Source organism: Elgaria multicarinata, chromosome 9 (assembly GCF_023053635.1).
Source record: "Elgaria multicarinata webbii isolate HBS135686 ecotype San Diego chromosome 9, rElgMul1.1.pri, whole genome shotgun sequence".
Taxonomy (NCBI): Eukaryota; Metazoa; Chordata; class Lepidosauria; order Squamata; family Anguidae; genus Elgaria; species Elgaria multicarinata.
In genome coordinates, this window is record NC_086179.1 from 91,923,151 (window position 1) to 91,937,818 (window position 14,668).

Consider the following 14,668-nt stretch of genomic DNA (forward strand, 5'->3'; position numbering starts at 1 on the left):
CCCATTGACATTAATCTTGGGCCCTCATCCTCCTTCTCACAGGAGCCCTATGGGCCTGTCGCTTCAGGTGACAATACTCCTGGGAGCCAGGCAGTTTAGCCTCTGTGACAGACTCCTCTCTCCCCCCCCCGACAGGGATGGACTCATAGCCGTCTCCCCAAGGGCCTAAGCTCCCCCCTGGTCTGATGACAGGGGCTGATCTAGGGTGCCTTAAGTTTCTAGGAGCTCTAACTCTTCCTCTGAAGAGGATTCCATCAGTGGGAGCATGACACAATCTGACCAAACTGATGGCATTCACAAACTCTGAGGTAAATGACCTCACTACTGCGGAATCAGTGGCTACTATTCTCTAGAGTTGACTGTAGAGGATATTTGTAGAATAACAATAATGGATACAGGAACTCACTGACTTCTTGCAGCATTTGAAGAAATTCCCTGGTTCCAGAGACTGCGCTGTTGCAAAATTCCCAAGCTATGATTTCCTGAAATTATTCCGATACTTCTTGTCTTTTCTCAAGCACCATAATTGGATGTTCCATCCCAGAAAGTTCAAAAAGAAAACCTTCAGTTCCTTAATCTGCAACACTGCTTATAGCAGTGAACAGAATGGGCATTGGGGACTGTGTCCCAGTATTCTGCATCACACATAGTTCTGAGCAATGAGTTTCTTCTTGTCACTCTCTTCTGAGAACACCTCTGTCAGTTATTATTATTATTATTTATTTATATAGCACCATCAATGTACATGGTGCTGTACAGAGTAAAACAGTAAATAGCAAGACTCTGCCGCATAGGCTTACAATCTAATAAAATCCTAGTAAAACAATAAGGAAGGGAAGAGAATGCAAACAGGCACAGGGTAGGGTAAACAGGCACTGGGTAGGGTGAACTAACAGTATAAAGTCAGAACAAAATCAAGTTTTAAAAGCTTTAGGAAAAAGAAAAGTTTTTAGCTGAGCTTTAAAAGCTGTGGTTGAACTTGTAGTTCTCAAATGTTCTGGAAGAGCGTTCCAGGCATAAGGGGCAGCAGAAGAAAATGGACGAAGCTGAGCAAGGGAAGTAGAGACCCTTGGGCAGGCGAGAAACATGGCATCAGAGGAGCGAAGAGCACGAGCAGGGCAATAGTGTGAGATGAGAGAGGAGAGATAGGAAGGAGCTAGATAGTGAAAAGCTTTGTACGTCAACAGGAGAAGTTTATATTGGATTCTGAAGTGAATTGGAAGCCAATGAAGAGATTTCAGAAGTGGAGTTACATGGTCAGAGCGGCGAGCCAAGAAGATGATCTTAGCAGCAGAGTGGTGAACAGAAACCAACGGACTGATGTGAGAAGAAGGAAGGCCAGTGAGAAGAAGGTTGCAGTAGTCCAACCGAGAAATAAACAATGCATGAACAAGAGTCTTGGCAGAAGAGACAGACAAAAATGATTGAATCCTGGCAATATTATACAAGAAAAAACGACAGGATTTAGCTACTGCCTCAATATGAGGAATAAAAGAGAGCGAGGAATCAAATATAAAGCCAAGACTACGAGCTTCCTTGACTGGAGTAAGCGTAACATCATTGACAGTAAGAGAGAATGAGAGATGAGGAGAAGGTTTAGGAGGAAAAACAAGCAATTCAGTCTTTGCCATATTAAGTTTCAAACGACGATGAAGCAACCAAGCTGAGATATCTGAAAGACATGCCGAGATACGATCGTGAACATCAGGAGAAAGATCCGGAGATGAAAGATATAATTGTGTATCATCGGCATACAGATGATATTGGAGGCCATGAGATTGAATAAGATTACCCAAGGGCAACATGTATAAAGAAAACAACAATGGACCAAGCACTGAGCCTTGGGGAACCCCTGCTGAAAGGGGAAAAGAAGAAGACGAGCTGCCATTAGCCAACACGCTGAAAGAGCGACCCGCTAGATAGGAGGCAAACCAGTTATAGACAGAGCCACAAAATCCAAGGTCATGAAGGGAATCTAAAAGAAGATCATGATCAACCGTGTCAAAGGCTGCAGTTAGATCAAGGAGAATAAGAACGGAATAATGGCCTTTAGACTTGGCAGTAAGAAGATCATTGGTAATCTTAGTAAGGGCTGTTTCAGTGGAATGCAAAGGACGGAATCCAGATTGAAAAGGATCCAGAGCAGAGTTACTAGTTGCTGAAACAAGAGTGTAGTGATAGTTTCAGCCCAAGGATCTTCAGCTGTGTAAGTGCATAGAAGTGTTTCACTGTGAGCCCTCTTTGTTGATAGACTGGAAAATCAGTATGGCTTGGCAGCATGTGGAGACATCTGTGGTGTTGTTAGATTCAATAGCCATCAAAGGATTGCTCTTCAATTGTTCTTTGTCACCATCAGCATGTAGGCCAGCAGTTCTGGATCGTCTTCAAGAGACCCCTGAATATTGTGGCACTGTGAAATTCCATGCCTAAGTCAATGGTCAGCATGAGATTTAACTAGACCACTGAAAAGTCTTGGATCCTCCGTCTCATTGTATACATCAAAAGCTCCATAGGACTATATGCAGTTGACAGGTTGCAAGGGAAAGGCAGAAGTTATAGGATAATGAAATAAAGAGGATACCTGCAGAAAAAAGCATGAGAGGACAATTACAAAAGCACAATTTTTTAGGAGCCAGATGCTGTGGGAAACTCAACCATCGGAGCATAAAGGCAGCAACCCTTCTGTACTGTTTGCCCCACAGTAACTAGTGCAGAGCAACACTGCCTTCGAAAATGAGAATTTAATTATCATGATGTCTATCAAAGGATATTAGTCATATATCTCCATGGATGTCTATATCCCTATGGATATGTTTTTAAAACATCATCAAGGGCGACACGCTCAACACCTTGTGGCATTGGATCCCATAAGTTAACTATAGATTGAGGCAGAAAATTAGTGGGGAGGGGCCTAGGACGCAAAATTTGGAGCAAGGTCGAGAAATTGGTTTAAAGGGGGGAAACATGAGGAAAACTTTACATTATGGAAAGTGAAGGGTGTCCTCTTTGTATGGATCTTTTATTATTATTTATTATTACATTTTTATCCTGCCCAATAGCCGAAGCTCTCCGGGCGGCTCACAAAAACCAAAACCATAATAAAACAACCAACAGTCTAAAAACACAAATACAAAATACCGTATAAAAAGCACAACCAGTATAAAACCATGCAGCAGAAATTGATATAAGATTAAAATAGAGAATTAGAACAGTAAAATTTAAATGTAAGTTAAAATTAAGTGTTAAAATACTGAGAGAATAAAAAGGTCTTCAGCTGGTGACAAAGGGAGTACAGTGTAGGCACCAGGCGGACCTCTCTGGGGAGCTCCTTCCACAACCGGGGTGCCACAGCGGAGAAAGCCCTCCTAGTAGCCACCTGCCTCACTTCCTTTTGCAGGGGCTCATGGAGAAAGGTCTTCCCCTTATTGGCTGATGCTGATTGAACAGCTTCCCTGGCTTCCCTGTGCTCTGCTCACTCCCCAACCCAATCCTGTGCTGCCCCTCAAAAACATTGGCCTGGAGGCTACCTGGTATTGGAGGTACAGGCCCTGGGTGCCCAGCCTTAGCAATGTGAGCCCATATGCATAAGCGATGAGAAAATACAATTTCCACAATTGTATTGATCTGGGGTTCTGATTCTGTTGGGTCCCAGTCAAATTAGATTCTTTTGATTACAAAGATGAAACAAAGTCACTTGTGCAAAAGGATGAAAGTTTATTGATAGAAAATGGATGCAAAATATATATGCAAAGAAAGTTCATAGCTCTCTTCGGTTGATAAAGTAGGCACCTTTGCCACAAGCTGAATGTCTATGTGGGCCCCATGATATTTATTTATTATTATTTATTTATCATATTTATACCCCGCTCCTCAGCCAAAAAAGGCTCTCGGAGCAGCTTACACTTAGCAAAAAAGACAGTCCCTGCCCTTAGGCTTACAGTCTAATAAAGACATGACACACAAGGAAAAGGAGTTCAGGAGGGAAGAGGTAAAGAGAGAGAGAAATTAAGTGGACTGGGAAAAGGGCTGATGGGATTGTCCTGCTCCCGAAGGAGGGGAGTCCAACTGGAGTTGGACTCCTGTCCCCTCGGTCTTTCTTCTTCCCCACAGGGCCAAGATGGCAGTTTGCCCTGTGGGGGTGGGGGAAGAGTCCAACAGGAGCAGGCCCCGATGTTTCCTTGGCCTGCTCCTGTCCCCAAGATAGACGAGGAACTATTCCTAGAGCCACAAAAGTTCTCCAAGCTGGTAACGTGAATATTCCCCCTTTGACCGAGACCAAAGCACAAAGCCTGTGGATTGGATCTTATAAGCTTCTCTGCTAGATGCCTCTTCAGTTCATGGGCTGACAGGCAATGCCTCTCTCCTTTCTCAGAAGCTTACAAGCCTCCCCCCACATATTCAGGAGAAGGGGGGCTTCTTTTTTCAAAGGTGCTTGAAGCATTGCAGACTGGGAAATCAGTCATCCCTTCTCTGAGACCAGGGCTTCAATATTCCAGCACGGGAGGGGGAGCTTCTAAGCTACTTCTGTGAGAATCAAGGCACAGCACCCTTATCTTTTTCACTACATGAGATTATTGGGCCAAGGCTTAGCAATGTGCAGTTATTGGCATATGGAGCTGTATTTGCTCGGAACCAATGAAGGCATGTGTAAGGCCTGCCTAGTTAACTATACAGTTGCTAGGTGCCAGCTAGGCCAAACTTTACAGGTCTCTTGAGTGGCTACCCACTGAAGTCCACCTCTTTGCGCACCAGCCAACTTACTATAAAAATGATTTATGCAGAAGCAATTTTCTTTGCAAATGAGTACTTTGAAATGTCAAAAGCACTCTGCATGATTTAATTTTATGTCATATGATCGCATTCCTCCAACCAGTTTATACTGAAGTAGCTTTGGTTTAGTTCTATACATGTCAGAGGGATGTTAGTGCAACTACATCCCATTGACTTATATGATGGATAGATTCCATTTTGCTTACCCCAGTTCAGTGATTTACTTCACGCACAGAAGCTCCCTTACATTGAAAGTCTTTTCTATACATTTCATTAGGAACAGAAACGGCTGCCTTGTACTAGGTCAGACTGTTCGTGTAATTAGCCCAGTATTGATCGGCGGTGGCTTCCCAGGGTCTAGGCAGAGGTTGTTCATATCACTTGCTACATGTTCCTTTAAACAGGAGATACCAGGGGTTGAATGTGTGATCTTGTATAGGTGGAGCATGTGCGCTACCACTGAGCTATGGTCCCTCCTAAGAAGGAGGTCAAATACTGACAAATATCTTGGTTCAGGGGCTCCAGCTGAGAGATCCGTTTTTGCATCTGAATGTATTGTTGTCTCTGGGTAAGGACAACTGAACAGCACAATTATACATATTTACAAGACTACGACTTTTATTTGGAGAAAATAAGTTATTTTTCTAAGATGTAAGATGTTGTGAGTTGCAAGTGAGCATGGAAAGGATAGGAAAAAGATGAGCTGTAAACTCATCAAAAACTGTTGTTAATTGAAAAGCTGGCAGACCCATAACCAGAATAGTGTTTGTAGCCACCACTATAATAAATGTGACTGTACGTTTAGAGTAATTTGCTAATTTGCTTAAGTAACAACCATAGACAGGAGCATGGCATAAATATATTAGCAAAAGCAACAACTATAACCAGCTCTTACAGGGTTTGTTTAGTAGATGGGTAGCTTAGATGAGCTGGAAAACATTTAGAAAATATAGTGGAAGTGGAATTGTTAACACAAATTTAGTATACAGTTTTCTTCTACATTTGTCAAGGGCATAAGAACAAAGGTTCCAAACCTGTGAATGCCTAAATGTACTATAGCACTTGAGCTATATTATCAGTTTACATTTGTGTCTACATATATTATAGAGAAGCACTTCAAAACTGTATATGAAAATACAACTTATATTTAAGAAGTGCTTTGAATAACTTTAATTTTATCTTAAATGGAAAACCAAGATATGCACAAAAGAACAGAAAAGAAGGATATTGGTTTTCAGTGGTTGCATTCAGACAACACAATAATCAGTGGTGAGTTTAATAGTCAACTCCACAGTTGATTATCGAGGGGGTACTCCCCACATGACATGATTATAATCAACCGTGGTGTGGATTAAGGCCAGTGTCGAGTTGACGATTATTCAACGGTGTGTTTGATTGACACGTCCCCCTCTCCCCCCCTCAGTCCTTCAGCTGGTATCCCATCAGCCATTGTGAGATCTGCTGGCTGATCCTAAAGTGGCAGCAACTGCTTTTGCTGCTTTTTGCCATGGGACTCTAGTTGCTGAAAATAACCAACTGTACGCGACAAAATAGTCAACATTGCCCGACACGTGACACGATAACCAATAGTTGTTCAAATAATCAACTCTGCACAGCAGAGTTGGTTATTTTGGCCAAATAACCGTGGTGTGAAAAAGTCCCAACAGACGACACAATAACCCACCGTTGACTATTTAACCCACCGTTGACTATTTAACCGTTGGTTAGTATGTCGTACAAACTCAGTCAGTGTGTTGGTCCAGATTACTTTATAGCTGGATTAGCTAACTAATAATTCTAAATGCTCTATACTCAAACTCAAGTAGATTAGTGATTTTGATATGAGTTGGAGGTTGTGTCTGTATGTGTTCGTTTTAGCCTGGGTAGAAAAATACATGCTTAGAGAAGAAAATGGGGTAAGGACTGGTAGTTTGCCAAAGGACTTTTATGTGCGGTGTGCTAAGAAATGTGGGTGGGGGTTCCCCTTAATTTTTACAGTAACAGCCAAGCTAGAAGTGGTAGCAGCAACTCCTTTTGTTTAAACACAGAACTGCCACAGTCACATAGGAACAGGGAGTAGGTATTTTAAAAGCAAAAAGTGAACAAATAAGAGGTGCTGAAACCTTTTTGCGTCCACTACTTACTTCCAAAGTCGTCGTCGTCCCCGCCCAGTATTCTGGTCTCAGAACTCAGCTGAAGAGAAAAATTCTTAGAGTGTAGGATTGGGTACTTGATTGTCAAAAAATATTTGATCAATTGTCCAATCAAATATTGGTTAAATAATGAACATGTAATTTAAAAGCATCAACCAGCAACAAAAATGCTTGCATGCCAACCCTGTCATGGAGAAACTGCAGCAAAGGGGTGGTTTTGCAGAAAGTTCTTCAGTACTCTTATCTCCCTGTTCGTTTTGCTGTTAAAATCAGCCCCATTTTATTCTCTGCCCTTCACCATGTGAATAAATCAATTCACTATTTAAACATACACAGTTTGCCATCTTAACTTCTCATTTGGCCCTTTGCACAAAAACTACTAGTAATGTTTCAGAAAAAGTTCAGGGTCTCTCCTGAATGGTGAATGATTTTTGTCCACCAATGTCTGTGTAGTTCTGCCTTACTTTAGTTCCATTTAAATCTATTTTATTTATTTATAAAATATATACGTTTACTTCCTGGTTAGGGTAGAAAGTATTTTTTTAATTGCTAAACGCAACATTTCAAAATAACATATAAAACATAAAGGCAGAAAAAATTAAAACACAAAAGAAGAAAAGTAAACCCAACTTGAATTGCTTCACTTCGGCATCCACAGACGTGCAATCCGTATTGCACCCCTAGTTAAAACTGTGTGCCTTTCATCTTGAGACATTCTTCAAAATGTCCAGCTACATCTTCAACATAATCTGAATGTCCATGTTAGTCTAAATAACAAAGGGTCTTGTTAAATTTGTTAAATACTAATTTATTCTGGCATAAGATTTCATGAACACTGTCCAGTTCATTAGATGTATATAACTATAATATATTTATTAGGCCAACGAAAATATAACAAAAAAGGCACAAGCTTTCATGATCTCCAGATTACCTCATCAGGATAGATGTTACAAAAAGCAAAATTGAGGGGTGGAAGAATAGGGGAGGGGGGTAAAAAATAACAAAAGCTTAAGCCAGAATAAATTTGTTAATCTTTAACAAATTTAACAGGTCTCTTGCTTATTTACACGTATACAGACATTCAAATAACGCTGAAGATGTGGCTGGACATTTTAAAGAAAATCTCAAGGTGAAATACACAGCAGTTATAACTAGGAGTGCAATACGGATTGCATTTCTGTGACTGTCCAAGTCATAGGCCTAATCTACACCAAGCAGGATATTACACTATGAAAGCAGTATATAAAAGGCAGGAGCCACAACAACCAGGATATAGAGGTATGAAAGTGGTATATGGTATGTGTCAATAGCCCCATAGTGCTATAAAGCAGTAGTGTGGCTCCTGCCTTTTATATACCACTTTTTATTTTATTTATTTATTTATTTCATTTTTATACTGCCCAATAGCTGAAGCTCTCTGGGCGATTCGCAAAAATTAAAACCATGAAAAGCATAATAAAACAACCAACAGTCTAAAAATGCAAATACAAAATACAATCTAAAAAGCACAACCAGGATAAAACCACACAGCAGAAATTGATATAGATTAAAATATGGAATTAAAACAGCAAAGTTTAAATTTAAGTTAAATTAGGTGTTAAAATACTGAGAAAATAAAAAGGTCTTCAGCTGACGACGGAAGGAATACAGTGTAGGTGCCAGGTGAACCTCTCTGGGGAGCTCATTCCACAGCCGGGGTGCCACAGCAGAGAAAGCCCTCCTCCTAGTAGCCGCCTGCCTCATTGCCTTTGGCAGGGGCTCACGGAGAAGGACCCCTGTGCAATATCCATAGTGCAATATCCTGCTTAGTGCAGATTAGGCCATTGTGTCTCAAATGAAGTGGGGGAGGAGAGGTCTGAGGCATGCAACTTAGGTTCTGCAGATCATAGGATGGTTACAGATCGGACCTAGGGATGCTGGAAGGAAAAAAGAGGAAAATGTTGGATCTACCATTTTGGAAATATAAAATCCAGCTGTTACTCAGAAGTGTTTCTATGCTGGGCGAGCCACGCATGTCTCTTTTACTAGTATACTACTAGGCAGTCTTTATATTACTCAAGATGGGGATAATTTTAGATGCCCTTTGAACTACTCGGTAAAGCTACCTAATTTGACTTTAATTTACTTCTTTTCTTCCTTTTTACCTAGTACAGCACCTCTCCCACAACCCTGCTTTTTGTAACATTATGGCCCCTGAAAAGATCTGGAGATTTTGGAATTTTGCACATTGTTTTAATTGTGCCTAATAGTACCCTAATATAGATTTTGGAATTTTTGTCACGGTCAACATGGCTGTCTTTGCTGTTCTGGGTACAATTTAAATGATTATACATACTTAATATTAGCCTTTTTTTTTTATCAGTAACTGGACTTATTGTTTTTCTCCCTCCCTTTTAGGCAGCCTACCATATGAATACAAGATTGTGATTGCAGGCAATCATGAACTGACGTTTGACCAAGAGTTCATGGCGGACTTAATCAAGCAGGACTTTTACTATTTTCCTTCTGTATCCAAACTGAAGCCAGAAAGCTATGAAAATGTCCAGTCTCTCTTAACAAACTGCATATACCTGCAAGATTCAGAAGTGACGGTGAGGGGCTTCAGGATATATGGCTCACCTTGGTAAGCATTTTAAAACTTAACAGTATGGATAAATGCAGACATTTCATGTCTATTGTTCATCTTTCAGTGGTTATATAACAGAAAATGTAACGGTAACTTCCATATATTTCATAATAAGGTTTCAAAATTTAATTTGAATATGAAATTTTTTAATCAATTACAAAAGGTGCTCCTGATTAATCTAACCAGGCAGTGGCCTAGTTTTCACGTCATGGTAATGCAGTTGTTTTTTGTTTGTTTAAAAAAAGCTGGTTTACCATGAGCAAGCCAGCGTGCTTGCAGGCGCAACTAAACAATCCAGAGACTCTAAGCACCCCTGGTTTGTTTAGCTTGGTGTCTGAACCAGGAACTCTGACTTGCCTGACAAGCCAGAGTTATATGTCACGAACAACCCCTGTCACCCACGAGTCAAACATTTCCTAAGGGGCATCTCTTACATCAGCCCCCCACATCCCGCCCCATACATACGTGTTTTCAGCTGGGAACTGTTTCTGATGCGGTGGGCCATTTGCGCTCCTCAGGTTTATTTCACATGGAGAAGGTGGCCCTTCAAGTGGCCCTAATGTCTTCTAGGAGGGGGATGAACTCCCTTCTTAGTCCAAGGAGAAGGTACATGCTAGATGTGCACCATGCGCTACAGATCTACCATCAGCAGGTTGGTCATCAAATGTATTGTCCTAGCAGATAGGTCCAACAGATGGTCTTCACTCAAGGGAATCATGGTTTTCCAGTGTCTGGGCAGCTGCCTCTGTTGCTTTGAGAATACAGGCCCCCTTAGGCCACATCTGTAGCACCCTCTATCTTCATGTGTTACGACAAAAGAATAAATACATCTGTCTCTGCAAATGCCTCCTTTTGTAAGAAGGATCTCAACTAGTTAGAACTGTAGTTGGGGTGGTGCTTCTTGCCCCCCCCACAGAGAGCCATTGTGGTGTAGCAGCTAATGTGTTGGACTGGGAATCGGGAGATCCGGGTTCTAGTCCCCACTCGGCCATGGAAACCCACCGGGTGACTTTGGGCCAGTCACAGACTCTCAGCCCAACCTACCTCACAGGGATGTTGTTGTGAGGATAACATGGAGAGGAGGAGGATTATGTACACTGCCTTGGGTTCCTTGGAGGAAAAAAGGCAGGATATAAATGAAATAAATAAATAAATAAATATAGGCACCACATTTTGAGATGTCTTTGCTGAGCAAGAACACGATGTTAGACATACCGTGAGATTCTCTTTTGATCATTAGGCAAGAGCACAAGCAGACCAACCTTATCTGCTTTGTTTGCATGAATGAGAGAGGGCTGCATTTTGCTTAGACCTCCTAGTTCAGGAATTAAAGATACCATTGGATTTCCTTCTGTCATGTCTTCTTTTATGTTTTCTATTTCTTTCATCCCTACTGAGATGACAGTTTAATTTCCTGAATCTCAAGTTAAAGAGAAAATGGGAGGGAGAACCAGAAAAATTAGGAAAAACATTTGAAGAAAATTGGTGTTTTCTCTTCAGTTCCCGCCCCTTCAAGCCATCACATCTTTAGTTAAGAGATGTGCTAAATCCAGCTTTTCAGTCTTACAACTGAGAATAGCACTTCGTGCATCTGATGAAATGGATCTTACTCCATGAAAGCTTATGCTACAATAAAACTGTTAATTTTAATGTGCACATGGCTTTTTAAATATATATATATTTATATATATATATATATATATATATATATATATATATATATATATATATATACACACACACACACACACACACACACACACACACACACACATAATGGAAAACTTCATGTGTATTTTTATAGCCCAGTTCTATGAGTTGTTGCGCTCGCAAATAAGCATTCTGGATAGGATGCAATGACTGCTATGCTGTCAATATAGCAGGACAGTGTTTTGCAAAGCTATTGTGTGGTACAGAACTAGGGTAGGGTATGGAGGTGGACCAGTGGCAACCTAAAATGATTTTGGCCATCATAGTGATAGTTACTTTAGAATAATCTTACATGTTTGATAGGAAATAGCAATCTTTCTTTCATGACATTCTGATAGTGAGGAAAACAGTGTTGTCCAGAGCAACTCTAGTGTGAGCCATGCTGAACTCTAGTACAGCCATTTCTTTTCAGAGAGCTGTTAGAGACTTAACACTGTAAAGTTGTGAATATAAATGGTACATTTTTCAAAATCAAGTCTAATTTATTGTTAATATAGAGAATGTATAAATATATTTGGGCTATAACCATAAGTAGATTTACTTGGGAGGAAGTGTCATTGAACTCAGTTGGACCAACGTTTGATGGGTAGGATTGGGCTACACAATATTACAATATAGTACTATACTAAATATGCAGTTATTTTAATTTATTTATGATTTTGTACCTGCTTTAATTTACTAAGGGGAAGTAACAGAATGTAATGCCATTTGTACATCAGAATATGTTGCATATTTGATAAACTGAGCCAAGATTCAACTTCAGTTTATGTAATAATACTAGTTTTTACTATATAACTCTCTAAACTTCAGATTTAACTTTGTTGAAAAGTTACATCTGAAGTTTATAGGGTCATATAGTAAAAACTAATATTATTACATAAACTGAAGTTGGATGCCAACTGTTGAAGGGCACTTTGCATGTTACTATTACACTGTTCCTTGCAACTGCAGAAAAGCAAAGCACAGAATATGCTGCTGGATACAGAATTCATCTTTTTGAGATGATCAAGTCTCTCCCTTATTCTCACTTTAATCCATTTTCCAGTACTACGTGGCTGCTAAAATAGAGGTGAAAGCATTTGTGAAATGGCTGGCAAAATCTCACATAAGAGTTGTGATTAAATAAGATTTCCAGTGATTTCAGGGTAGAGCTTCCTTTACCAGCCTCTTTGTACTCCTCCCAACAAAATTAGCCAATTAAAACAAATGATACAGGTTGCAGAATACACCTTTTTCTTTGTGCAAATTTTAATATTTTTAACACAGACTACATAACGTGGAAGATATAAATAAGTGTGTGTGTGTGTGTGTGTGAGAGAGAGAGAGAGAGAGAGAGAGAGGATTTAATAAACATACAGTAAACTTTGAGACAGTTTAACATTTGTTGTTATTTCTTAAATTTCAGTATTTATGGTTCTGTGTTGCTGTTTCTTACGTCAGCCTGAAATGTAGGAAACAAGTTGTCAGACCTAATGCACGTACCTCAGTGTGAATTCTCACAGTGTGAATAAACTGTGAAATGTATTGGAATTTTTTTTTAATGAAAATTGGCATTCACCAACTTGTGCTTGTGCTGAGTGTTAATCCTCCCCACCTGCTGATTGTTGTGCATTTATCTAAATTTAAAACCACATTGCACTTGAAATACATCCATTTATCTCAAATATCCAAATTGTTTTTGTATTTTCTTCATATCCACCTGCTGTGTTTCAGTTCCATGTTCCAAGTTAATTTTGTTTCTATATATATGTATTATATATATATATGACCAATGTAAAACTAAGATTGGCTACTAAGTTATAAAGACAGTACATATCATTCCCAATAATGTATTTATTTATTGCAGTTTACGATTTGGCACCTATTATTAATTTGTAAATCGAATATAAACATAGTAATTATCCTTTGAGAGTATTTCTGGTATCTTACTTGGTATCTTCACCGTCTGCATCATAAGATCACAGGAATGTAGTTGCATATAGGAGCCGCAGTAAAGGTGCAAATAAAGAACAGTAGTGTCAAAGCGGGCCTGGGAAAGGTAGCCTTAAAGAATATATTCGCAAACTGGAGGTGATATTACACAACTGCAGATTTTTCAGCCAAAAATTGTAGAGAGATACGGCTGAAACAGGACCTTGTTCGTTCTGGTGGCCGCTGCCATCCTGGTTGGTTGAGCGGACTACCCTCCTCCTGACAATGTACGGGTGTCACTGACACAATGTGAAAGTGATTTCTTCATCTGGAATATGGAAGATTCCTTGGGCGGGTGGGCAGGGACAGTGGTGAATGTGTGCAACTGGTCCCTTTGACTTATCCTCACCAGAAGTACAAGGCAAAGGGGATTGGGATGTGCTAGACAGAAGATCTCCATCTGTGGCTGTTCTGGCTAATGGAAGGAGCTTTCTTCCTTCCTTCAGAGGCGGATTCTGGTAGCAGAGACTTGGTTATATTAAGATGATAATGTTTAATTTACTGTATTTTCTGGCGTGTAAGACTACTTTTTAACCCAGGAAAATCTTCTCAAAAGTTGGGGGTCGTCTTATACGCCCTGTCGTCTTATACGCCGGAAAATACGGTAGCTTTAAGGAGTGCAAACGACTGACCTACATTTCATATAAATGGCTGTAGTTCTCTCCCCTCACCCCCAATAAAACTTTTGTTTCAATGTTGTGTTATGTAGTTTACTCCAGCAGGTTAGCCAGGCAGGTTATTTTTCAGAGAGGACAGTGATCCAGAATAGGGAATAAAACAGATGCGTGATTTAGTTTTTTTTTTTTATTAAATTTTTATTCATTTTCAACACTATATAAACATAGATAAACATTACCAAAATATAACTGAAACAAAACACAATAAGAAAAAAAAAACATCAAATATCTGCTGCATACATATTGAATGATTGTTGAGTACAAATATCAAAAACTATTACATATACCTTATCATACTACAACATCTTCGTTCTTAACATAAAAGTGCACCCCCCACCTCGGGATCATTCTTGAGTCCAAAATCTAATCGTTTCTTCTGCTGGTGGTTTCCCACTTCCCTTAGTAAACACAAACACTAGGAACTGTTTCCAAATTCCTTCGAACTCATTTATTTTAGTTACGCCTTTTCTCCACTTAATATTACATGTCAGTTTATCATTAATGGCTATGTCCCATACTTCTTTGTACCATTCCTCAATAGAATATTCCCCTTGGACCTTCCAGTTCCTAGCTACCATCAGTCGTGCTGCAACCAACAAATTCGATATCAGCTCTATAGTTCCTTTTCCACACTTTATATCTTCAAATAGTGACAGCAATGCTATTTTTGGTGTTTGTTCTATTTTCATTCCCACTATTTCTTCAATTTCTGAGAACACCATCTTCCATAATCTTTGTACATATTTGCATTGCCACCACAT

At 39.8% G+C, this 14,668-nt stretch overlaps 1 protein-coding gene across 1 annotated transcript in view; it reads left to right on the forward strand.

Annotated features, from left to right (window-relative positions):
• The window catches only part of MPPED1 (metallophosphoesterase domain containing 1), a 110,282-nt gene that overhangs the window by 21,555 nt on the left and 74,059 nt on the right, over window positions 1-14,668 (forward strand). The window contains exon 3 of the mRNA XM_063133332.1: window positions 9,321-9,546. Within this exon, the coding sequence (XP_062989402.1) occupies window positions 9,321-9,546 (226 nt within the window). The remainder of the gene's footprint in view (window positions 1-9,320; window positions 9,547-14,668) is intronic.